General features: G+C 43.5%; 1 protein-coding gene across 3 annotated transcripts in view; it reads left to right on the forward strand.

Moving 5' to 3' along the window:
* Nucleotides 1-26,563, forward strand: part of ARB2A (ARB2 cotranscriptional regulator A) — a 272,034-nt gene that overhangs the window by 125,253 nt on the left and 120,218 nt on the right. For all 3 annotated transcript variants that reach the window (XM_063320922.1, XM_063320921.1, XM_063320923.1), the window contains exon 7: nucleotides 6,782-7,000. In XM_063320922.1, the coding sequence (XP_063176992.1) occupies nucleotides 6,782-7,000 (219 nt within the window). The remainder of the gene's footprint in view (nucleotides 1-6,781; nucleotides 7,001-26,563) is intronic.

Below are 26,563 nucleotides of genomic sequence, written 5' to 3' on the forward strand. Positions count from 1 at the left end.
ATCTTCTGAAATTTTTGTCGGAAAAGAAAGTAAAATGATTTTGTAAGGGTGAGGGGGGGGGACGACGGGAACTTTCAGAATAGAGGCTTTAATTATGAAGGGCTTCCTGTAAGGTATCGTTAATACCTCATAACCAGTAAGCGACTGGTGGGTTCATGTTTTCCTGGGCTGCGTGGCCCCCAGAGGTGTGTGCACTTAGTGAAGAAGGGCAGAAGCTGTTCCTGTAGCCGGGGTGGTTGTTGCGGAGGGATTACGTGTGGTCCTGCATCCCGGCTGGGATGGGCTCCCGTCCCTGCAGCCTCCAGCGAGACCGCTCGGATCTCGCGTCAGGCAGAGCTGGTTGGGGCTGAGCTTCCTTAAACAACGTCCGAAACAGGTTTTGCGCATGAGCCTAGTTCTCTCCTGCTAATTCGCAGAATTAAGTCAGTGCTATGGCTCAGCTTCTTGGCGTTTCGCTTGCCGTGAGAAGTAATTTTCTGCTGAAAATCCTAGTGAAAAATCCCTATCAAGGCTACAGCGCACAAATGAGGGAGTACAACCCGTGTAATTCATGGGTGCGTTTATTCAGTTTTGGCCTCGGGAGCAAACATCATAAGACAGGACTGCAGATCCTGCGCGTAGACATATTTGGGTTGCTAATTATAGATAGATGTAAAACGTTAATTCTTTTCAAAACTTTTCAGCAGTTAACTCAAAACCTGGTAACAGCTTATCTGGTGGGTCGGGTTTTTTTAGGCTTGAACGTTGATTTGTTTAGTATAGCAGCGCTAGCGCCAAATTAACAAAAAGCGAAGTGAAACATACTAATAGCATGTTTTACACTTTCCAGCATAAGGGTACTATATATGGTGAAATAAGATGAATACCGTTCTGCATGCAAATAGGTACAGGCTTAATGCAGTGAGGAATTAGAAGGCAGTAACAGAAAGGAAATGAAGAGTTTATTGTTTTTATAGCTCTAATATCCATTAAAAGTTAGTAACACAGCAGGTGACAGTTTGGGTAAGTGTAAAGTGAATGTTTTGAAATAAATAGCAGTTGGGTGACCTGGGATGTCAGGGCTCGAGACAAGGGTGTGTGTTTGTCAATATATCCTACATGTTTTACAGACTCCTCAGGGAACAGGGGAAGATACAATTTCACCTTTTCTGTGCCAAAACATTTTAATTATATCTTCTTCCAAGTACAGCGGTTCAGTAACCAAGGAGCTGACATTGATGCATGTGTTGATAAAGCTGCAAACATTCAAAATGAGATTAACAAAGATTTTGAGGAAAGGGTGACAGCTAATTTTGCACAGTATTCTGCATCTAATTCAGGTCAGTGTAATGATAGAATATTTTATAACTGTTGTGTCATCCAGAGGGACTTTTATGATGCTTTGTGTTTTTGAGGATTTGTGTGTATGAAAGTGGAGTTCTTAATACATCATTCAAACAGGTTATAACTTTTTTATTGAACGTCTATTGGTTGTAGCCATAAACAGGAATAAACTTCAGCATTTAGAAGCAATTTTATATATCCATCAGCATTCATCGCGGTAATGGGTTCCTTTTGTCTAATTCACCTTGAAAGTATTGACTTCAGATGTGAAGTGGAACCAAAACTACCGTGCCCGCTTTGCGGCGGCGCTTAATATTTGCGAAAAGATCGGATGGAAAGTTATATTAAGTGTATTTAAATAATCAAACTGTAGTTTCTTTGTGTTGTGTGAGACCTTTTGAGAACATCTCAATGTATTTCTGCTCTATTCTCCTCCTTGTTTGAAGGCAACTGACATTCTTCTTTCACTTTTCTTTTTGTTTGTGAAATTTTCTCCTTTTTTTTATCCACTCACTTCTCCATCTGCTTTCACTTTTGTTTGCTTGGGCCGTCTCTCATCCCAACTTGATAATGAGGAATGCGGTGTGACCCTGACCTCTATCAGCCCATGCATGACCTTCTGACTCCCCCACATAACCTTTGACCTTCTCTTTGACAGCTTGATTAATTACCCTGTGTTATGATTTATGAGTAAGTGCTATGTAAAAATAATAGACAACAGGTGGTCCTCTAAAAACTTTTTGTGGCATGTTTTCTTTTCCTGCCTAACTTGATGAGCTATTTTAAGTTGGGAACTTAGTGGGACAATGTGCGTTTGGCAGTAACGCGGCATTTTTACACACTTGGACACGGCGCTGGAATTCAGGGAGCCGAGGTGTAGCCGGGATGGAAATATCGCAAAGCATTCTCAGGGGGCAGTTGCCAAAATGTACATGGGGTGGAAACAGAAAGCGGAGTCAACTGACATTTCGGGCGTTTCAGTCTCAGGTCACGTCTTGAGAAAATTGCTCAAATAATGGCGGGGGCATTTTTCAAGCTGAGCTGCTTCTCCAGCAGCTCTGTTTACTTTAACGCTTCACTAGTGACTTCTGATTGGTTGTCATGACCTCATCCCGCTGTTGCACCTACGATGTCGCAACAGGGACATAGATGGACCCTTCCCCTGGAAAAGATGGTAAATGAACACAACATACATCGTTCAGAAAGATGAATGGACACCGCCGTGTCCCTGTTAACCACAGGCAGGTTTGAGGGCTGGAGCACTTTGGGTTGCATTTCCCCCGGGAATTAACTCCGCTCGCATTGCCAACAACCTAAATAGAAACCTGAACTTGGAAATTCACGTTGATGGAGCTTAGGAAAATGGTCTCTTTCAGACCCTTGCTCGCAGTCCAAAAAGGTAGTTACATAGGTCACAAGATTTCTCTCCAGCCCTGACCTCTGGGTGTCCCATCTTGGTGGATTAATACGCAGAGCTGAATGCTTTTCAGCTCATTATTCATGCGGCCTGGCAGAAGAGGTTTCAAAAGATTTGGAATTTACCTCAAATACTGCGGTGTTCTTTCTTTTTTCTTTTTTTTTAACCTTACTCTTACTGTCAGAGGCAATAATTTTGGTATTCCTTCTGTTTTGAACATCTCGCTTGAACTTCCAGTAAGAGGCAGAAAGTGCCGCTCCATTTCTGGCTCGTGGAAAAGGCCCTTCTGCGTTGTTCTGGCTCGGTAGTAAAGGTATTGTAACCGAGATCCCTCATCCTTTCCAACACGGGACTTTGTCAGCCTGCTTCCCCTTTTGTCATCGTTTGCTGGCTCAATCACCAGTATTAATTGTATTTGTATTTATGAACCTGGAAGTGGAGTTGGCACACAGTCCTCTACTTCCAGAAGGAGTAACCTGCGGGACGCCAGTAGTTAGTCTAGGTTACGTTCTACCTGCCTCGAGGTGTTAGAATTTGGGGAAATAGCGCTTAATTGGGTGTTTTGGTCTGAGAGAGAAGCTGTGGTTGCACCCGCGGAACGCGTGGGCGAGGGGTGGGGTGTCTGTCCCCATCGCGGACGCGCTGGTGGGGACGCGGGCAGACCTCGGCTTCTCGGCAACATCTGTATTCGCTCCGACATGTGGCAGAGCGCGGGGCTTGGCTTCTTTCTGTCACCTAATGATTGATGGGGGGGAGGGGGGCGGGGTTGTACCAAAGTTTAGCTTTTTACCAGGAAAAAACTTTGCTCTTTAGCGAGTGGTCTCTCTTTCTGTGTGCACTGGACACACGGAAAAGATCTACTCCCCTGTTACGTGTGTTGAAAAACCAATGTTTTACTGATCGTGGCGAGCCTTGAAAGCGTTCCTGGGTGGTGGAACTTGCCTACATCGTAGGTCACTACGTTTGTAATAACGCTGTGAGGTCGTCATGGCTGAAGTTGGTGTTTTTAATGACGTTGTGAGGGATATGCTTCTGAACACAACTTCCATTTAAAAAGACACTTTTAAATGAATGTGATGTTGTCTTTGCTAAACAGTCATGCCAAAGGCTGCGTATCCTGGCTATCGCTAAAGTTTGCGAGCGGCCTTTTATTAGATATTAGTAGTTTTGTGTGCCCAGTGTTGCACTGACTTGCACCCCGCTCAACCCCGCTGCGTCCGTGAGGAGTTCCAGGTTAAATTTCCGATTGCGCTGAAGTTTCCTGGTGCAGCTATGCTCATGTGAAATACATTTTTTACAAATTAATTGAGCTTAGAAGCCACACTGTTTACACAGAAGTTATTTAGAGCTGAGTATTCATCTTTAGTAGGAAAAATTGGGCTGAGGCGGAATGAGAGAGGTTGTAATTGGGTACAATTTTACCAATCATTTTGTTTTTCCATGTTGCTTTATACATGTTACTATCAAATCTTTCTGGTGCCATTGTTTATATCTTGCCATTTAGGATGCAGAAGGACAAGGGAAGGGGAAATACACTGTGTTCTGTAAGCAAAACAGTCTGAGAAGAGATCACTTTCCTAAGAGAAAGTCTTATGAATTGCAAGATTATTTTTTTCTCAATTATGGGAAAACCTATATCTCAGTTATTACTGAATTATTTTAATTGTACTGATAGGAAAGGCCTGCTATCTGGGAGAAATTAAAAAAAAAAAAAAGTGTAAAGAGAGACATGTTACACTGCTTAAAATATAATTGATAAAAATCCTTTAATTGATCTATGAAATAGTGAATTTCGAAATGGAATCATATTTCATCTGTTGATGTCTATGTGAAAAATTGACATTATGTCCTCGTAAAATTGGACAAATGACTCATGTAATTTTCAGTTACATAATCAATAACTTAGACAAATTCTACTTCTTTGATGATTTATGTGTCTGTTTTGTGGTCAGCTTGAAGTGGACACCGAGTTTCAAATCCCTGTAGCACTCGTAGATGTGTAATAAGCACACGGATTTTACGTTGGGCACTGCTCAGAGCGGGGAACGAAGGGCTGGCAGAAGGTCCCCGCTCCAGAGCCGCGGGTCGAGGCAGCCGACAGCACCAGGAGCCCCAAAACCACCAACCTGACACCAAACCTTGGTCTGGCTCTGCACCTCGGGAGCTCAAAGACCATCCTTTCACTGGGGCGGGTACTTTAGTGATGTTTGGGAGGGGTGTTCTCCCCTGAGATGCATCCTGGCCTTTGAATTCCCCAAGTTGGAAATTTTACGTGTTGGTAGTATGGAGTGTTATCATTGTCAGCAGCGGCGAGGGTAGATTGTGAACTTTTGTCGTCTTTAATTTTCCCTTTTTCCTTTGCCCTTCCCCCTTCATTTATGCTTTTTTTTTTTTGCCCGTTTGTTGGCGTTTGCCCCGTTGGATTCCCTCGGCGGGGAGGGCAGGGGAGCGGGGTGACAGGAGACCGCTTACTCAGGGCGCCGCGCCGAGCCCGGGGGCAATGTTCTCCGTGGCCTGTGGTGACCTTTTTTGACTACGTCCCTTACGCCAGAGACAGTGTCCTGAATGCCTCTATTTCACCCTGTTTAGCAGAGTGCAACCGTGCCCTTTAACTTGGGTTTTGGTGGGAGGAGAAGCGGCGGCAGACGCCTGAGCAGGGCACAAGGACGAGGGGTAGGAACTGCCTTCAGATGCGATTTTGATAACTAGTCGAGTGTGTCCAACTGTAGAAAATCACCGAGTGACAATCTGTCTACCTGACAGTGGCCACAATGCGCTACAAGGTTTGTGAATGGCTCTACAGATTAGAATAAAGCGAGCCCAAATAAAGTATCTTTTGTTGGCGTGGGCTTGGTTTGCTCTGGCCAAGCTAGGTACGGGGACCTCTTTGATCCTCCTGCCGAGCCCAAAACGAAGCACCCAGTGAAAAGCTGGAATAAAGCTGTTCAGCTAGATAATTAATATAGACGTTTCCAAAAAGTAAGTCTCTATCAAAATTTGCTCTTAGAGGACAGCTTGATTTTGACTGGGAACCCATGGTAACTTTAAGGACTCATCTGTTAAATGCACGTGCTTCTCTTTTCTCCCTGCGTTCGCGATTATATCTTCCACGAATATTATTGTGTGATTTGCCATCATTTAAAAATCATAATAAAATGATTGGCTGATTTATTCAAGATTTATTTCTCATTCATAAATTCATGTATTTTTCAACCAGCTCATTTTCTGAGGCACAAAAATGCAGCTGGTACGCTCAAAAAGCATCCTGCAGGTCACGAATTTTCTCTGGGTTTGTTGAATACAGGACGTAATCCCAGTGAAGTTTCAGAGCAGATTTAAAGATATACTTAAAAGTCATCCCCACAGTAAAAGAGTTGACTCGTAAGCAGTACCGCTAAATCAGTTTTGGTATTGATTCATTGTTACGGCCGCTATTGGCTTCTGCATGGTATGCTTCTTGTCAGCGAGACAAAAGGCTTTACTATTTTAAACTGTGGTGAATAATTTCCACAGGCTTTCTTTATTTTTTATATATGTATATATGTGGAATATATACATATATAAAACATGTCCATATATATATATATATATGGAATCCCTCCATCCTTTTTATTTTACAGGTTTTTATTGGCTGGGTATAAAGCTTTTTATTCATCATTATGCAGAGTTCTTAAAATAATATTTTCCTTTTAGTTCTCGTACTGTTTTCTGAAAAAGTCGTATAAAGTGCTTATGAATAAAACAACATACTAAATTATTTTAAAGGTAAAACAGGCAACTTCTCTGACGCTGAGGGATGTGTATGAGCGTCAGTGCACGCACAGACGCATATTCGCACATCAATATCCCTTTAATGACAGAAAAGAAACAAACAGAATATGCTTAAAATACCCTTCCGTGAATTACGTTGTGTGGACTTACTGAAATACGTACAAAAGTTTTTAAGAGCATTAAATAAATGCAAAGCGTTTTCAAGCATTAAATCTCCCTTTTCGTATTTCTTCTTTTTGTTTGTGTGTGTGTGTGTCTCCTCTGAAACAGGAAGGCTATGGAGTAATAGTACTGAATCCCAATGAGAACTATATTGAAGTGGAGAAGACAAAAGCCCAAGTACAGCTGTCTTCTGATGGCTCAGATGAACCTGCAGAAAAGAGGGAAAGAAAAGATAAAATCCAGAAAGAAACAAAGAAGCGACGTGACTTCTACGAAAAGTATCGAAATCCGCAAAAAGAAAAAGAAACTATGCAGGTGTATATTAGAGTAAGTTTCCTTTGGTTTTGTTTGCCCTTCTTTATCGGTGTGTAGATACGTTTCCTGTCCATACTGGCTAGTAAACAGCGTGCTTTTTTAACAGCTAACACATTGCTGAGATGGCATTCAAGAGTTCATACAGAGTTCCTGGCTCTTTTATTCTGTTGATATTTTTTGTCACTTATCGAATGTGAAGTTTTCGGAAGAGTTGCAAAACATTCCTTTCTAATTTCAAAGGGGAACTTCAAATAAACCCCAGAGGAACTCACTGGGGCTATCAAGAAAGAGAATGATTTAAGGAAGACTTTGTAAAAATTATTTTATAAAGAGGGGTGTACATAAGAAACACTTTCTAGCGCAGCTTAGGCGAAATATTAGCTTTGCATGTCAAGCATGCATTTATTGTATTATGTTGTCTTATACTGGGGAGGCAGTAGTTATAGCCTGGTAGGTTTTTAACATATTACCTGCTGAATTAGTAATATATTGTGGAAAACACTGGTGTTCATCTTGTGTGGTAGCAGATTTACCCTATAATGTATTGTTTTCATATGAGCGGCCATCCATTGTGTTTCAGCTGAACTTCAGAAGGCAGATAAAGGAGGAGGGTTATTAATATCTTAATAAATATTTAAGCTAGAATAGTTCAAGAATGGTGTAATGAGGAAACTCTGTCCCTTGCTCTTTTCTTACTCAGTGAACCTTTGCACTTTGTAATGCTACCAGCATGGGATCGTTATAACAGTGCTACCCGAGGATTTCTAATTCTGCAGGGGGCACAAACAATATTATTTGCACTTTGACACATTCCGCTTCATATACATACTATGCATTATACATTTGAGACCGAGTCGTGCAATTTCCACAGCCCTTATTATGAAAGTGAGCATTTTCATTCAGCGGTAAAGCATGTCAGAAACGCCACAGTGTACTTAAAACAGTAAAAATGTGTGTGCCTCTCTGGTGCGAAGGAGAGAAAAATCCAGCAAAAGGCATGTTAGAATCATCTTAAATTTTAATGTGTTCCTATTAATTGTGGTTTAATGTAGCGTTGTGTGTAGGAGAAACACAGCTGTGCTGGCTAGTTAAAAGGGTTTGTAACCCGGATGCGAGATTATCGCTAATGCCATAAATATTGCTGTGTCTTTTGAGAAGTGTCTCGCTGCTGAGTGTGGGAAACAAAAGGATGCGTGTACACATTCAGAGTCACCAACAGGGCCCTGGGTTTTCTATTGCTGCTTTTTCTGAGGGATGCCATTCTGCCCCCAGCCAGACCCTGCTTCTGAAGAGGGGCCACCAGCCTGTCTCAAGGTGGAGGACATTGCTGTATCGTCCAGAAAGGCGGTCCGGTGTCCCCTCCCCTTGCTCAAACTGAACGTTTTTTTGGATACCTTTTTAGCAGTTCCACCTTCTTGTGTCTCTTTTGCTTGGTGAGGCATGGAATTTGGCTTTGGGAGGTCTGACCCCCAAAACATAACCTGCGTGTCTCCATCCCATTGTCTTTTTTGCGCAGCTCTGTGCCTCGCATATGACTCTTGACGTTGCCTTTACTTGATTTCCTTCAAACCAAGGAAAGAAGTAGCATAAGTTTTAGTGACAGCGTGGTTGGTGGTCTCCTTTCCTGGGCGAATTGACTGAAGTTGAGTTTTCTGATGCAGTTGGTATTTTGTTCTGAAAGATGCGTTCCTCTCCAACCTGCTCTGGTGACCCTGCTCTGGCAGGGGGGATTGGACTAAAAGACCTCCAGAGGTCCCTTCCAACCTCTGGTATTCTGTGATTCTTTGGGTGTTTTTCTTTATAAGTTTCTAGTACAGAGAGTTTTTTGAAACAGAACGAAAAATGTCCCAGCCCTGGTGTGTGGTGGCAGCACCAATTACTGCAGTTTACTTGCCTATCGGTTTCCAAAACAAACCTGGACCACCTGTAGGGTGCCGTTCACTCTGTTGAGCCAAACTGCTAACTCTGTAGGTGATGGCACGAGGAGCCGTGAACATAACGAGCTCTGCTCCACCTTCCCGGCCACAGAGATGGTCGTCGGTCCATCCAGGCATCACACCATGCAGGCAACACTGCGATGCTGTATTGGCAACATATAGAAATGAAATTGCCTCCGGTCCTTGGGTGCGTGGGGTTACGTGTGCTGCAGGAATCACCGTTTGTCTGCGCCCTGGGACTTTCCGCCAGGCTTACGGCAGCCAGTGGGCTACAGTGTGGGAGCTGGTTGGGGTAATCTCAAAGGGCAATGTAGAGATGACCTTTACTTACTGCATAGTACAGCATACGTTTGACTCACTGGGCTCTTGAAATAAAACATATTGTCACTGCACAGAAATATTTAAGGATGGTGTATGCTTCATAGCGATCTCGTCAAAGAATTTTGAAAAACCTGAGTAAGCCTTACCTCATCTTTGCCAAGCAGGGCAAGCGGGTGCAGAGAGACTAGAGGAAAAATACCCTCAGAAGAAGGCGGCAGCTGCATCTAACGTTGAAGGAAAATTTGTTTGTGTCAAGTATGCTGGAGAAATTGTTTCAGACCGTTAAGCAGTAGGAATAAATATCCCCAGTTATGTTCTCACAGGGTCATTGAGATCTGTTGTGATCCGATGAGGAAATGCCATTTGAACTAATTAAAGCTGTCTGGATGATGCTCCCACTTGTGCAGTTAGATTTTCCAAGAACTGGAAAAATGGATCTCTTCCATGGTTAAATTTCTTTAACTATTATTTTCTTTATTTTTCTAGGGGGGGGGGAACGAACCAAAAACGAATAGCTGGGACACTCAAGAATATGTAAAAGCAGAGCCTTAAAATACAAAATCTCAAATTGTACTGTATTTTTTTACAGAACTGAGTACAAATGAAAACAACTATGGGAGTGTGTAGTGCATTAAGCATAGTGCTTGAAAGATCAAAGTACTTATTGTTTCATGCTGGAAGTTTCCTTAACTATGAAATAATGTACTTTCTGGCGTACATTATAGCTTGTTAAAGGGGCTGATTTGGTCTGGGCAATAAACATCATGTCAAACATTATGGCAGGAAAACCTGCTTAATATGTTTTGTAATAAGACAGAATTTTTTGTTCTTGAAAACATCTGCCAACTGAATTCGCGAGTGAAGACAGAAAATGTCATCAATTCAGTAACAATCTTATTAATTTGATTTCTTTTTTGTCGATGCGAACCAAGGAAAGAACTTCTTGATAATCAGCATTGACTATAATACTTTATGGAATGATTAAACAAAAGCGTTTTACTTTTATATAACATGCTAATGAATGCATATGAATTTTAATACTCTTACTGTTCGGATTTTAACAAGCATATTGCCAGCAGATCATTTTAAAGCATCTGTTTTTTAATGTGTCGAACGGAGGATTGAGTCAAATAGCTAAATATGTACATACATCCCTCTAAAAAACATATTTCTATCCTTAGTTATACGTACTACCATTTTTTCTTAGACCACCAGAGGCTGCTGCTGTACGTATTGGCTAATGCTTCCCCCCAGAAACTTAATACCCTGGCCAACCTTCATTTATTAACTGAACTAAACTGAGAATTTGTTGATCTCTAACCTCTTTCTATGGAAGCAGATCATACAGGCTTAAATGTGACATGATTATTCCCTCCATCCTCCAAGCCATCTCCCACTCCCTACAGATTTTCACATCGACAGTGTCTTCTCTATGTTAAAAGACACTTAGAAATGTAAATCAGTATTTATCCCCTTCTAAATAGCGTTCACCACTTAAACAAGTATACTGAATGGATTCTGAAATGTTATTAAAGGAAAAAGTATAAATCGCATAATTTTATAATAATAGTAATTTGCAATAATGTTGTTGCCACAATAGTCGAAGGATATCAAAGAGGCAGCGAGGCAAGAAGTAGGAAGAAGTACTTTTATCAGAAAAACTGATGGGGTCAGGTTTTCTGGGCAAAAGGGGTAAGCCTTTCCCGGGCCTGTACGCTAGCAATTTCATCCCGTTTTTTCCACCGAGCTTAGCTGCTTTAATAATTCTTACTGCAAATATTGTTTTTACTGTAGCACAGTCTATAACAGCGCTATTTATACCAGCAGCATACCAACGAAATTAAATTAATTTCGGATGTAACACACTTTTCATAAATAATTTCTCCCATTTTCTGCGAGAGATTAAATAGGGGGAAAAAAAGATCATGTGCAACTAATTAATTTGTTTTGCTAAAAATGGATGCATCAGGATAATTTGTGCCAGTATTTAGGAGAAAGCGGTAAAAGGCAGGTTTATTAATACGCGGCTAAGAACGCGGCGGCTGCTGTTGGGCCGGGGATGCTGGCGAGCGTGCCGGCATTGCTGCTCCGTGTTCGCTGGGGCTGACGATCGGCGCCGCCGGACAGAATGTCCCCGACGAGCCTCCCCTCGTGCCAGGCGTGACCTTTCGGCGCGGCGTATTTATTTGATGCTGGGGATGGACCCATTTGCTGGGTCTCACCAGCCGCGTGGGGCTGGTCCCCCCCGGCCATCCCCGCGCAGATGCCGGCTCCCCCTGCCCGCCCTGCCGCTTGGCAAGGTGCTGCTCCAGAGCCTGCCCGAGCGCATCAGCCTGCTGCTGAGAGCCAGCTAATCGGCCCTTTATTCCACCAGAAGGGACGAAGTGACAAGCGCTGGGCAGACAGCCCCCGAGAGGTGAGGGACATGCTCCAGCGCAGGGACGGTCCATGGCAGACCTGGGCGTTGGGACTCCAGCCTCCAAAGTCTCAGCCCAATGTTTATATCGCAATGCCTTTTTTTCCCCCCTTTTACAACTATCAGCGTTACTTTACCTATACTGCTAAAATAGCACATGGCTATACCTTGTCCATATTTACCTTTTTAAGCCGTTACTTCCTTATGTTCTTGAGAAACCTCTTTCACTTCTAAGCAACAGCAAAATCATCCTGGTGATAGAAAGCTCATGAGAACTGCTTAGAAACTACCACGGCTTTATTGTTCTTGTCCCGCGTACCGCTGGGCATTCACAGTTTAAAAGACTGCACTTCAGGTGCTGGGACATAAACGTGACGTTCTGGGTGCCACAGGGTATTTGGGACAGTGGAGGGATCTGGTTGATGTCTTGTAGGACCTGCACCACCCAGCCGCTGGAAGCCAAGCAGAGGACTATCTGCAATAGCACTGAGAACCTACAGTTGCGCCTCTGCATCATTCCTAAAGGGTCAGATAAGCTTTAAGTTCCTATAGTAGTTTCTATATAATAGGAAAAATATGTATATATCATATTCCGTTCTATAAACAGTACAATGAACAGGCGTCTTACAGTAAATAGCTAAAATATATAAACTATAATAGTAGTCAATAATTATGCATAGGCTATTTCGCTTGTGCAGTTAAATTAGGTATTTTTAAAAAAACTGAGATTGTAAAGACTTCTTATGGTATGTTTTGTGTCTGCCAGTCCAGAAAAGTTATATTTGTCTTCTTTTCCCGGAGCAAGTGAGAAATCAGAGACACAGATAATCACAGAAGGAAGATTTTGCATCTCTTCAAGAGCACCACTGGCTTTTCTTTCTGCAATACCCTCTCTTTGTTCTGTGTTTCACAAGTATGGTTTAATCAAAGAAAAGGAATAAATCGGGGCCATCTAGCTTTGGTGTCTTTCAAACATTCATTACACGATGCCGACAAAATGTGCATTGTTAGATCCGGCTCCTAAAACGTGAGGCAAGCCGTGTGAGTTTCCAAAAGAAAGAACCAGCTTGCATCTCTCCTCCCACCACGAGCTGTGCCGTGCTCCCGTCGTGCTAAAAAAGACCGTCTCTCACAGGTCAGATGAGTCCTCCTTCCTTTCAGATGGGATTCAGCCTTGGTAAACCTGGCCAGTTAGCGAGCTGACGCTAAAGAAAGCGGACCTACTCGTTGAAGGCAAAGGTGAATAAAATTATTCAAACTTCTTCTACTCAGATACTGCCCGCCTTTGATTGTAGAGCGATTGCAGTGAAGGACTGAAAAGACCTCGAAGGTCTTCTGGTCCATCCTCCTGCCAGTACAGATTGCTCTCTGCGAGTATCCTTTATCATTTATCTACCAGAATCAAAGGATAATATCCTTTTTAGCCGATACGCAAAACAAGGATAATATCCTTTAACCTACTGCACACGGTTGCACATTTTGATACTAGATTTCAGTGTGTTTGGGAAAACTGGCAGAAAAAATTTAGCAGGGGCTCGAGTGGAAACATACACCTTTTTGCAAAGCTTGGGGATTCTTTATGTGGTTTTTTTCCTGGGGATCAGTCAGCCACAAGAGCCTTGATATAGTGAGAGTTGAAGAACATTAATTTCTGAGATAAATATACATATAGTCATCTTAAGATGAATGGTGCTGATGCAAAATAACCCTTTTCTCTGGGGACGCGCCACCCCACCCCAGCCTTCTAGAAATATTTACAGGTTTGGGGTTTGAGGACTCTACCGTGATGCACGGAGGTCAGGAAAACAGCATTTGTGGAGTCCTAGGAAATGAACGTCAGCAGACAGGGAACCGGGGCACAGGATGCACAGTACGTTCAGGGATGTTGTTTTCACCTCACCTGCTACAGAAAACAAAGTGAAAATTCAGGAAAAAATAATGAAGAAAAAAAAAAAATCTAGTTTTTGGGACTGAGATAAATCCGGTAGTTCCTCTGTAGTCTGCTTGGCTGCCTGCAGCAGTGACGGCTGCCAAGAGGGCGAGAAATAGTGGAGGAAACAGTGGTGTGGACGAGTGTGGAATAAGCTGCCACAAAAAAATGTCGGTTCCTACTCTGCAATTCATAGGTGGCTGACAATTTGAAAGAATTAATTATTGTAGCCCTTTCATTCGTTATGTTTTAAAATCCTTATGAGTGAAGGATTTTAGTTAATAAAATCCTTACTTTTGGTGAATTTGCTTACTGTGCAATGCTATTTTGAATTATTTACCTCTTGAGAACAAGGTTTATCTTTTTAATCAGCTCATTGTCATCCCTTTACACGCAAAGACGTTTGCCTTATTGTGAGCTCTGAGCAGAACGGAGTCATGACCTCCGTTCTTGCTATGCCTTAGTGAACTCTGTAGCTGATCAGCACACCCTGAGAACTACTTTTTACCAGCTTCGGAGCTGTTAACTTCATTTTCATACCGTCCAGACAGAAGTCTTTCCTAAGGTAGTCCGTTTTACAGTATCCCCGGCCATGAACTCACCTAAATTTTGAGAAATCTTGCCGTTCCTCTCTCAGCTGAGTCCTTGTTGTATCCTTCTCTCCCTGGCTAAAAGGAGATGCTGAAGTGATCAAAAATGCTTTTTGTCTTTTGTGGTTGCTGGTATCGGTAGCGCGTTTTGTCCCCGGAATGGGCTGCATGCTGTTCAGACTCACTCTTCTACACTTTGTTATTTAGCAGTTGATTCTCATTCTCTTTCTCTGTGTTTTTTGATCAGTACTTGGCAAGAGTGAATTTGTTAATACACAATGAGCTATGTTTCCTTTATCATCAAGTAATACTTGAGTTTTAGTTAGTTTTCCCAATAGATGGCACTGCTTGGAGAGAAACCACTGAATAAAGCAAGTCCGACTTGTCTTTAGAGTTACCAAGAGTTGCGTGCGTTGAGGAGCCCTACATTTTTCTGGGCTCTTGGGCAACAGTTTGGGAGCTTCTAGTTTGGTACTTTTAGCAGAAGCATGGAGTGAGAAGAGCATTGCAACTGTATTGAACAGGTTCTTCAGAAAGGAAGGGACGTCCCCGGGTTAGTAGGTGTTGACAAATGAAATCACGCTGCTTCCATTACTGGTGAGTAATTACAGGGATTGCACATCAGGGTCGCATGGGCTCCAGTTGCCCATGTTACTGTTAGGTTGTGTAGAATCATAGAATGTGTTGGGTTGGAAGGGACCTCTAAAGGCCACCTAGTCCAACCCCCTGCAGTCAGCAGGGACATCTTCAACTAGATCAGGTTGCTCAGAGCCCCATGAAGCCTGGCCTTGAATGTCTCCAGGGATGGGGCCTCCACCACCTCTCTGGGCAACCTGGGCCAGTGTCTCACCACCCTCAGTGTACAGAACTTCTTCCTAATGTCTGATCTAACCCTGCCCTGCTCGAGTTTAAACCATTGCCCCTCGTCCTGTCGCTACATGCCCTTGCCAACAGCCCCTCCCCAGCGGGAGGGATCCTCAGTTCACCGTCAGGATGTGCTGAAATAGGTTGCCATGCATCCAGGCAAGTGTCATTTTTTTAATTATTTAATGAAACACTGCTCCTGGTTGCCAGGCCTCTACACATCTGAAAAAAGCAGTAAAAATACTCCGTCTGGTTTTGTCGTGTCCTTCGTGAACGAGGGAGTGAGTGGAAGAGTTCCTCTGTCCCAAAAGACTTACTTTACAACTAGTACTGCTTAAACGTGAGTCCGTCGTTAGACCTGTAATGCAGTGTGGGCTACACGGGGCAGTTCCCCCCTACACATGTACACGCGTCCACGTGCATGTGTGTGCACACAGGCACTACCGACACCAAGGCACACAAACCCGACACGTGTTTGTGTGCATTCAGCCTGTGCGGGAGGTGGGCTCTGGCATCGCACGTGCAGGCATAGGGTGCATAAGACTGGAAGGTTTCCTTTTTACCAAAAGCAAAGTTGTTATCGGTGCCACCAGTTGTATAGTACAGCAAGAAATTTAAAGTGTAGTTGATTTTGACAATGCGACAATGCTTCATAAGCATCTGCAGCGTGTTTATTCTTTCGGACTGGTGTTTCCTTCCAGGATGTTTTTTCACTCCTATCTCCTGTCTTTTCCACCTGCTGTGTAACTGAATAATCTGATTTCATGGATCTTGCAAGTTCAGCCTATATCCTAGAAAAGTGGGCAATTGACATTATCACTTAATTGTGTCACAGCCACTCTGTTCTTAACCTGGGAAAACAGAAGCCCTAATTGCCTGTAGACGTTAAGAAGACAGATATTTATTTCTTTTAGGGATCTGGTTTGCTGGGGAATTCTTTTGAAGTTAGCAAATTAAGTAATGAAGAAATTTAGCAAAGCTCAGGCTGCGTGAGTAGTTTTGAAAGATTTCTAGGTTCTGCAATTAACTTCGCGGCCTTATCCTTTGATAAGTGAGTGCCCTCACACATTCCGCCTTGCGGTACACCTCTCTGAGCCTCCGGGAACTCCACGTCTCCTGTTGTTTGAAAAATGAACAAACACATTTGATGACAGGATCGTGTTATTCATCATGTGTCCTTTGCACTGGCTGCCAAAAAAGGGTAGGCTTATGTTTAATGGCTGTTGCTTATTTTTAAATCCCTAACCGCTGAAGACCTTGGCCGTGTATGAAATCCTCCTCGTTGAGATATGTCAAGCTTTCAGACACTGCGCACTGTTTAAGGCTCGGACTGCTTTGCCTTAAGTGGGCAAGTGAGTTATTGCCGCGATAGATCTTAAAATAACAGCATCTGATTTGATCGTGGAGTCCACTTGTCTTAAATACCTTTTTGCTGCCGCTGGCTGTGTGTTCATTATGTTTCTTTACCTTTTCCTTTCCCTTTCTGTTTCCAACTACCCCAGCTGACTGATAGCATTTGGCTGATATTTTTATCCTGGTGGGCACCAGACAGTATCATCACTGGACTGGATGCTCAGATGCTGTTGTTGTTCTGTTATAATTGTGGTAAATAACCATGATGTGATTTTGTAACAGCACTATAAAGTAACGCCTATTTCTACACAAAGCTAAAGTGACCAGGCAAAAGTTGGGTCTGCTAGACCTGAGCAAAGACGGACTGCATTTGCAAAAGCTGGCCACTGCCACAGTGGTGCTGGGTGTCCACAGGGCACACAAAAGTTGGAAAGAAAAGGTTATGACACGGAAATTTTGTAAATGATTTCATGTCCTGAGTGGTAGTCATCTGCAGGACCTCTGGAGCATGTTCAAAGTCACTCTGTCTCAAATGCATGTGGTTTGAGGTCTAGGGAACTTCCACAACACACGTTTTTATACTTCTGCGACACTGGAACTACAGAACTCACGCATTTTGCTTTTGATGGAAATTGTCAGGCTTTGTGACCAGTCCTGCTTTGAGTGTGGTTTTGGACCAATGACCTGCAGAGTTGCTCTCCAGCTGATGTGGTTCAATGGTTCAGGATTACTAAGTTCTACCTCAGCCCTCAAAGAAGTTTTTAAGTTATGGATAGGTTTAATGGACAGGGTGAAGAGAGGCGAATTTCCCTGTCTCAGAACATTTGGTACTACGGTACCAAATGAGGTTGTTGTTGGTGATCCACTTTTTTTACCAGGCTCAGGTAATTGAGACCAGGACGCCTACCTAGCTATTAGCATGGTTAATACCATGTGGCCTTGCACAAGTACTGCTGCAGAAATGCACCTTGAAAGCTACAAGCCCCTCCAGACAGGCAGTGGTATTTCTTGGCATTTTTAACATGGGCGTGTTGAGCAGAACATTCATGATTTCTTCAGAGATCAAGAAATTCCCCAGGCCAGATCATCTGCTTAAATTTGCTGGAGGCCCGTAGAGCAGTACAGCAGTAGGAGTTTTTTCACAGATGTTCTCCAGATGTTATTGGCATGCCCATTTTTGAATAATGGGAAGGATACAAGTACTATCCATGTCCTTCCTACTCCCTCTCCTTTGTTATTTCTTTGGCAAAAAGGGGCTGTGTCCACATTGTTAATTTGAGTCCACAAACTTTCATTTTAAACTACAAAGCAATTCTTGAGTTTCGGGAAGAGAAAAAATACCCTGTGACATTCAAATTGATTATTTGCCAAGTGTGTGTTTAGAAGAGGGTAGACACGGCAGAATTAAAAAGGCTGCAACTTTATTAAAGCATTAGTGAACAGCGGTTTAATTAAGCCTGTGTGCAGCCACCTCTTAGATTTTGTCTGCACTGTTAATTTCCAAGTGAGACCTGAATCTATATCTCAGCTGCAGGCCAGTGCGTTAACTACAGGTTGCCTTGAAGCCCTTGGACAGGCCCCCAGTTTCTCTTAGTCTCTGAAACCTGTGCCCGTGTTCATAAAGGGTCATGAATCGTTTGAGACACCCCTGTCCAGTTTTCTGTGAATGCTGTTCATTGGAAGAAGTCTGCTCGTGCAGACTCTTGCGTTGCCACCTCCCAAACTAATCCGTGCTGCTTGGTGGAGACGCAGCTTGGGGTATTCTGGCGTTGTACTGGGATACCAGGCACAGTGAATGTGATCGCAGTTTGGGGGATTTCCAGGACATCTGGTACCTGGCAACTATCAGTTCTTACTGCTCATTGTCAGCTTTATTACTAAACAAGATTTAAGGTTTAAAATATGTTGGTATAGAAACATTTGCGCTAACAGAGCTGAACTACAAAAATAGCAAAATACGTTAAATGTGGATTGTTAAACATTGTTCAACTGTTGTTTAACCATAAGAGCTATCAGAGCTCTTCCAAAGTCTCAGTTAGCCTGAAGATCTGGTTAATCAGCTCCTACAGGACATCCAGGACCAGAGACAACTTACCCAGACCATTCTTGGGGTTACAGATTTTTTGCTGCCACCATTAAGGACAGATCCTGCAGTTGCCCAGGTCCGTTCTTCTGCACAGTCTCTTTCTTCTCCAGTGCAGGATGGAGTCAGTCCTGCCTCTCTTTTACTGTTTATCAGCACTTCATTCCCTGTCACCAGGCAGTGGGACATTTCATGGCAACATGAGGATGTGGTGGTTGACTTTGCTGGCTGTCAGGTGCCCACCCAGTCGCTCTATCACACCCCTCCTCGAATGGACAGGGGAGAGAAAATGCGACACAAGACTCATGGGTCAAGATAAGGACAGGGAGATCACGCAGCAATTACTGTCACTGACAAAGCAAACTTGACTCAGGAAAATTAATTTAATTTATTGCCCATTAGAGCGGGATAATGAGAAATAAGAACAATCCTAAAACGCCTTCCCCCCACTCCTCCCTTCTTCTTGGGCTCAAGTTCGCTGTCACCTTCTCCACCTCCTCCCCTTGAGCGGCGCAGGGGGACGGGGAATGGGGGTTGTGGTCAGTCCATCACACGTTGTTTCTGCCGCTGCTTCCTCCTCGCGCTCTTCCCCTGCTCCAGCGTGGGGTCCTCCATGGGTGTTGGTGGATATCTGCTCCACCTCGTGGAAGAAAGACCTGAGATATCAAGCAGGAGGAGGAGCTCAATCAATCATGGTTCTATCCTTTCCTGATAAATTTTATTGGCTTTGCACCATCGTTGATGACCAAACTGGATTTGTTTTCAGAGAGGCTTTGGTAATGGGGTGGCATGTCAAAGCCCAGCAAACAGCTGAAAGGGGATTTGGCATTTATCAAATAAATACAGGGGGCTTTTGTTAGGATTGTTGTCTGTTTTCATCCTGATGTAATGTTCTATAGCAAACTCATACAAGCTTTGATGAGAAATGTTGGAGGACTAATCTGTAAGACGGACAATATGCGGGCACCATGTTGCAGAGAAGTTTAACAAAAGGAACTAAGAGCAGCATAATTCTAATAATAAATATAATTCTAAGAGCAGAATTATTTTTAATTAAAGAAGAATAAAGTGCAAGCTCCCAAAACTAAGTAACAGTTTGAATGGGTGCGGGTTGCAGATGTTGAATCCACTTAATCCTTGTTTTAGAACACATCAAACAAATGGTGTTGGCTAATAAAGGATTAAAATGGCATCAAGGACCATTTATAACAGTAACAAAAGCTACATCCATGTGGGTTTTTGAGGGTTTATTTTTATTATCCCACCCACCAGCACAGACATCATAGGTTACATATTCTATAGAAGATGTATATTATTCTTTTGTTTATCTCTGGAGTTTCTGTTCCGTTATTGTTCAGTCTGTAATCTCAATAAGACCCCCAATGTTTGGCCTGTGCCGCCTGAGTTAGAAGATTGCTCCCAATTTTCCAGTTAGGTCAACCAAAAAAATTAAGATATGATAGAAGGTCAGTGGAAGAAATTCATATCAAAACAACTGCTCACCATGTCATTATGACAACCTGCTGTAACAAATGTGCTTCTGTTTTAACTTATGACAATTAATTGCTAAAAGTAATTTAATCTGACAGTGGCAAGATGTTGAAAGACTCGTGAAGATGTCATAAAAGCGACCTTTCTGCCCATGTGCAACCAAAAGCCATTTTTAACAAGGAGCCTCAAAAACAGTACAACTTCTTTTGTACTTTGTTAATTAGTTATTGATTTGAAACAATGCTCTGCCAAATATTGTCAGATTAGCTAGACGCCAGCAAGGTCACGGTGTGACAGTCTAGTCCTGATAATCTTATGGTATATAAGAATTCTTTTTTCTCTGAACCTTTTGTTCCGATATCCCGAGAATTACATTTCCTGGCTTTAGCATTTGTGCTAATTTAAAATACAGCCAAGCTGTCTGTTATGTAGTTGGATGTTTTGAGTTGTTAAAAAATGACACCGCGTTAGAGGAAAATTGCTAGTGATCTAATGGCTGATGATCTTTGGCGGCAGCGATGCACCACTGCCGCAACGCCAACGCCCTCGCTAATCTGGGCGGAAAAGAGCCCGCTTTAATAAAATGGTCAACGCGAGGGAGTCTCAGGGCTCAAACCAGAGGTAAAACGCGCGAGTCCTGAGGTTGTTCAGCGACTCATCGGGATTAAGGACCGTTTCCTAGCGTACGTTATTGCGAAACAAAAGTAACGGCGGTGGGTCTGGACGGCAAAACTGAGCAGCAGAATTAAGTCTCGGACGGCTCGACATTCAACTTTTCAGATCATTGAAACGAGAACCAACAGAAAACGCAAATCTGAATTTCAGATTGTGTTTGTCATCTGTTTATATAATTATTTTATAAGCTAATGGCAGTTACTTCAAATACAATTAATTACAGCGTGCTGCATATTAAGGTACTTCAGCAAATCTTTATAACCGTACATTAAATAAATAGTAGATCGGTTTACTTAAAGCACTGAGCACTTTGCTGTCTTTATTAGGAGAAATCAAATAGCTTTGAGCCTGTTAAATCTTTCTTTCACTTAAATAACTGCTCTTGAGTGTATGTAATAAACAGAGACAGAGACGTCGAGAAGAAAAATACAGGGCGAAGCTGTTCTATTTAGTTTAACTCATGTAAGAGATACAAACTCTGTAGCAGAGACTTCACAGCTGAGCTTTGTTCTGAAACCATAGCTGTTAATGAAAATACAAAGTTGTTGTTTTACTTAAATGTGTTGAAGTTTGTTAGATTCATTGTTTCCTGTGGTGGGGAAATCTGCACTTTTCTTGGCCAAAATGCTATTTTTCTTGCAATAGCATGGTTAAAAAAAATGTCTGTTTCTCATTACAACATATAAACAGATTGAAAGAACTGGAAAGTAAAATAGTCTTTAAGTACTTTAGGAAATAGAAAAATAACACTTCTTCATGACTTCCATTAGGAGTTTTTGAGTGTTTCGGATGCATTCGTTTCAAAATAAATTGTTTTTAGTGTTTAGAAAAGTGGGTGTAATCATTTAAACAACTGGCATGATCTCTCTTTGTGTCTTGTGAAGATAATTCTTTTTGTAAAAGTATTGTATTCATTTTTATTTACTCGTCCCCACAATTAATCTATTAATTGCCAGAAACATGTCTGGTAGGGAGGACAGCTGTGAAGATACAACCTGATGGTTTGTTTTAGAAATGCTCTTTTGTTCCCATAATTCAATCACACAAAAGGCCGTCTTTGGTGATGTTCGTTACGTTAGGCAGAAACACGTTGCGGGCAGAGTCTCGGTCCCTGAGATTAAGTAGTTTGGAAAGAAAAAAAGCATGAGGAGACGTAAAAAAGATGCGCGTAAAGTGTAGGGATGCGTACCACTAGTGTTGCACTGAAATGCAACTGCCCCAGCCTTTGGGTATTTTTACCAATTGGAGTTTCTTTGGCCAAACTGCTGTAGTTGTTGTTTAAATTAGAATATGTCAGTGCGGCCGCAGAGGTTGGCAGATACCATGCTCGGAGGGATCTTCGCTTGGGCTGCAGAGGTCTTTGCCCATGGCCGTGGTAGGACACTGCGGACGGGACGGGGCTGCGGAGCTGTAATCACGGCTCTGGTCTGACGAGTTTCCCCGTGCAGGATTTCCAGGCTGTTTGCCAGAAGATGCTGCTTCAAATTCAGGCTTCCTTCACCTGCAGCTCTGCAAGTATATATGGAAAGGGGAAAAAATACTGAAAAAGCAAAAATCAAAAAGTCTGTCAGAGAGCTAAAAGGGAAATTAGTTATTTTTTTCTAAAGTAAAACTTCCTTTGATTCATTTCCCTCCTTCCTCCTATTCTCTTCTCCTGCACCTCTTTCCTCTCGGTGAGTCAGCAATGTTCTTTTCCCCAGACTAAAAAAGACAAATGTCATATTTGTGTTTATTTACATTCTTGTTTTAATGATAAAATAATTAGGTTAGGTGACTCCTACTGCGTCTGTCAATTTGGGAACAATATGAAGAAAAAGGATACCACAGATATCCAGGGGCAAGATCTCTTTTGAAGGAAGGCTTTTAACTATTTACTCTCCAGAAACCGGACACTAAAAAAAAAAAATCAACACAACCTTTCATTTAAAATACCAACCCCCCGGCTTTTGCTGGGGATGATAATTAAGCCACTGAGAAACTGATTTTGTCTGAGTTTTTCTTCTTTTTGGCCTCCTTTCCTGCACTGTACCAGAAGACGGTTGGGTGGTGATGACAGGACATGCCAGACTCCAGCAGAAGTAATAATGGGAAAATCCAGTCTGGAGCAACAGCCTGACAAAGTTGTCTTACCCTGGCTGACAAGCAGATTCTTTAACCGGGGAGATGATGCTATAATAACTTTCGAGACTTAATTAATTTAGCCTGAGCTCTGGGTTTTACTTTATAAACAGCAAATCCCTTCAAGTTACAAAGCGCCTTGCATTTCCTAATAAAAAGCTGAAGGAACAGGGAAGCTGTGGCGGACCGCACACCGCAGGTAAGGTTTGCTGCTGGCTTCGGTTGCTTTCGCACGGACCTGCAGCCAAACTCAACAGCCTCGACGTCCAGTTGAGATGCAAATCTAAGAAATTTCACCTGTAACGTGGGTCTTCTAACGAACGCTCCTGTCTTCTTGCAACATCTCCCTGTTTTTGAAGGCCTCTTGGGAAGACCAGCGTGTGCCAAGACTGAAATACAGTGGTAGGTCAGCGAGGCGTTGGTGCAGCTGAGACCATTGGCATCTCTGTGGAGAGCAACCGTGGGCTCTGACGACTTCGCTCTGTGATTCCAGGCCATTGTTTTCCTGCTGAAATATGAAAAATGAGGGCTTGGAGGCAGGTCCTGTGGCCGGGAGAGTGGAAAGAGGGTTTTGGTTTCCACGGTCAGCCTGTTCCTCACCGAGCAGAAGTGGTTGGAGCACTTTGGAAACAGGAGGAGAGAGTGGTTTGGGGTTGTGTTTTTTTTCAATACAGAAGTAGCCCTGGGTTATTGGCCGGGAACTGTATTAGTTGAGGGCTTAGCTGGGAGAAACTCTTTTCTGGCTTGGAGTTGCTCTGTTTTTTCTCTTGTGTGCAATAAAGATGGATATGAAGGGGAAAAGCAGCTCCCTCCCTCCCACCGCGGCGGGGGCGAGGATCCAAGTTCCCTACATTCACACATATATATAGCATAGCCCCGGATTTTATTTCCTGACCGCCACCACCAGGGAAAGCCCAGCTTGTATCTGAATTGGGGAAAGTGGGACAGGATCCGCGGCCGTCTCGGATGGTAATTGCGGTGGGAGCCGGGGACACCGGCACCCCAGGGAGCAGCCAAAACGCGAACGTAAAAAACCTGGCTAGGCACTGTCAGTCCCGCATTGGCTAAATCCTGTCATTTTAAACCTAATCTCGGCAGCAACGCGTGGGTATCCCCCCTTCCTCCCAGGCCAGCCCTTCATCCCCTTTGCACTGATGCTGACGGCTCAAATACTGTCTCAGTCTTTTGGTTTTACATCTTTTTATGTGGCTATTAGATATGCCAGATATTGCGCGTTTCATGTAATACGTATTCCTGTAGCAGATCTGCCGAGATCGCCTGCTTTCCTGATAAATTGTCAGGAGTTTTGGGTGTGGGGCTGCTCTCTGACTTAATACGATGTGTATTTAACTGCAATATGTAGGACTGCCGGTCTTCCTTTCTGCCGCTGACTGTATGCACACAATATCTTTATTACTAGGGCTTCATAAGCAATATTGGGAACGCTTCCATCACTGGCCCACTTCACAAATAAAATAGGCACAAGAAATTGCACAGAATCACCTCAAATAGACCTGGGAATAAGTCTGAGATCTGTAATATGAAAAACGCAACCTTCAGTCACTTTGCCATATTGCTTTCCGAAGGCATGTGCCAAATAATAACCTTGGCTATGCTATTTATATCTGCGGCTCCAGGAATGACCAGACTTAGCTATTCTGATACCTGCTCTCTCCTTCTGTCTCCCAAGCAGCTGCTGCCAGCGTGTATGTCGTGCCCCCATCTCAGAAGCTGCCCTTAGAAAGATAATACAGTCATTTTATTTCCCCAATTACTCCTGCGAGATAAGTGTAAAAGACCGGCATTTTTACATCGAAAGGCTCTTGGTTTAATCCCTGCCAAGTTCACAAGTTAGGAAAAATACAGTGTGACTCTTTCTGAATGCATATGAACACAATTGCTGATTAAAATAACTCACCGGTAACACATTTACATTATTCTAGTGACGAACCTTCGCAGGTTCAGCGCTCTGTGCTGCCGCAGCGCTACGCCGGACGCCGGTGGCCAGGGACCTGCTCTGCCACCCACAGGGCTGATCAGATCCTGACGGGTGGTGGTGTGTTAGTGCGGCAGAGCGCGCAGGTGAGACGTGCACGGCGCCTGTGGAGGAAGGGAGGAAAGACGTGTGTCCTCCATTCAGGCTTTCAAGGCGAAAACATCCCCTGTCCATGACTTCGTCTCTTCCCCTCTGGTTTTCTCTCAAGCCGCCTCCCATCCACTCAGCTCCCGCTCCCCCTGCTCGGTCCTCGCTGTCCTTTCTGCCCAGTGCTCCCAGCAAGACCAGCTAAACCGCGTTTCAGATGCGCGTTGTCAGATCTAAGGTGTGTTGCGATTTTGCCTCCACCGTCACTTCTCCTCCTGGGTCTTCTCCCCCTGTCACGGCTGCTTTGCCGCCGAGATGCTCTTGCCCTGGGGACCCTCATCCACTCTCTTCTGCAGCTCCTTGTGTCTCGCTTCCTAGAGCTGGACTCAACCCTGGTGCAGAAGGCAGTTCATCACCGTCCTTCCTGAAAATCCAGGTATTTAAGAGTTCTGCAGGAGCCAGCCCATCTCCCTGTCCGTGTATCTCCATTTACGTAGCACACAGAACAGCGCGGGACGCTTCAGTAAGTCAAAAGCAGAAATACAATTCCTACTGTCTGAAACGTCCTGCCGCCTCCTGGCGTCACCTCTCTGGCTGGAGTGGGAACGTTTCAGGAATACCTGTGCAAGACTGCTCTCAAGTCTCTGATTAAAACAGTAAAAAATATTTCCAGGTAGATGGGATGCTTCCTAATACACTGGAATTTCTCCGTTAAAGATCAAAACTTGCTAAATGGCCTGAGCCAGACACTTTAAAAGTCTTGTCTCCAGGTACTCTTGCTGCAGAAAAATATGAGTACAAGATCTTTGCTTCCACGTTTTTCCTGGTTTTGTTTTCTATCTTTTCATTACTTCCCTCCTCTTCCCTGGTTGTAATACCATAACTGCTGTCTGAGGAAAAAAAATCACATGCAGGCTGGTGTTTTAGCTTCTCTTCCAGCTTTCTTGCCCTCAAACCCTCTTAGACCTTGTCCTGCACTGAGGTCTTGGAGCTGCTCTGGTGATAACAAACCGTCCTACAGTTTCATTATCTTCCATCATAATGAAATAAATAGTTTTTGTCTTATGTAAGGCAAATATTTGCAAAGGGAGCGAGGGAAGGGCAGCAGGTGATGAGCATCGTTTAGTGCTCGTGAGGGTGCTGTTGGGGAGGGAAAGGAGAGGGCAGCTGCTGGAAAAGGGCCGTGCCACGACAGGAGGTGGTGGGGTGGAAGGGGCAAAAGAGGGGGATGCCACCTTTTTTACTTTAATTGGAGGGTTGTGGAAGGTCGGGAAATGTGTAAGGAGAAGTGAATTGTAAGTGCAGGCCCGGAGAAGGAGGGCGTGTGGTGGTGGGAGGAGGAGAGGAGGACACCAGCACTGCGAGGGGCATTCCCAGTGGTGGCAAACCCCAAGCGCCCATCTCTGGCGCTTCTCATCTCGGTCCTTCAAAGGACTGAAGACTTTTTTTTAACTCCGGCAGAGTTCCTCCAGATTTGTTTGTTACTTAGTTATGCCAGAGCTTCGCAAATCCTGCCCATGGCAGTAGCAAGGATTAAAATCTTCCCCGTTCATTTGTCTTCATCATTTGCCACCCATGCCTTCTGGTGTCTATATACACGAACATACGTAGATAAACTTGATTTTGAAAGTCTTGCCTCCCAGTCAAAGGACGTTTCCAGTGAAATCCATGTAACTTTTACTGTGTCCATTACCAAAGATCTCTGCAAAATATG

This window comes from Chroicocephalus ridibundus, chromosome Z (assembly GCF_963924245.1).
Source record: "Chroicocephalus ridibundus chromosome Z, bChrRid1.1, whole genome shotgun sequence".
NCBI classification, from domain to species: Eukaryota; Metazoa; Chordata; class Aves; order Charadriiformes; family Laridae; genus Chroicocephalus; species Chroicocephalus ridibundus.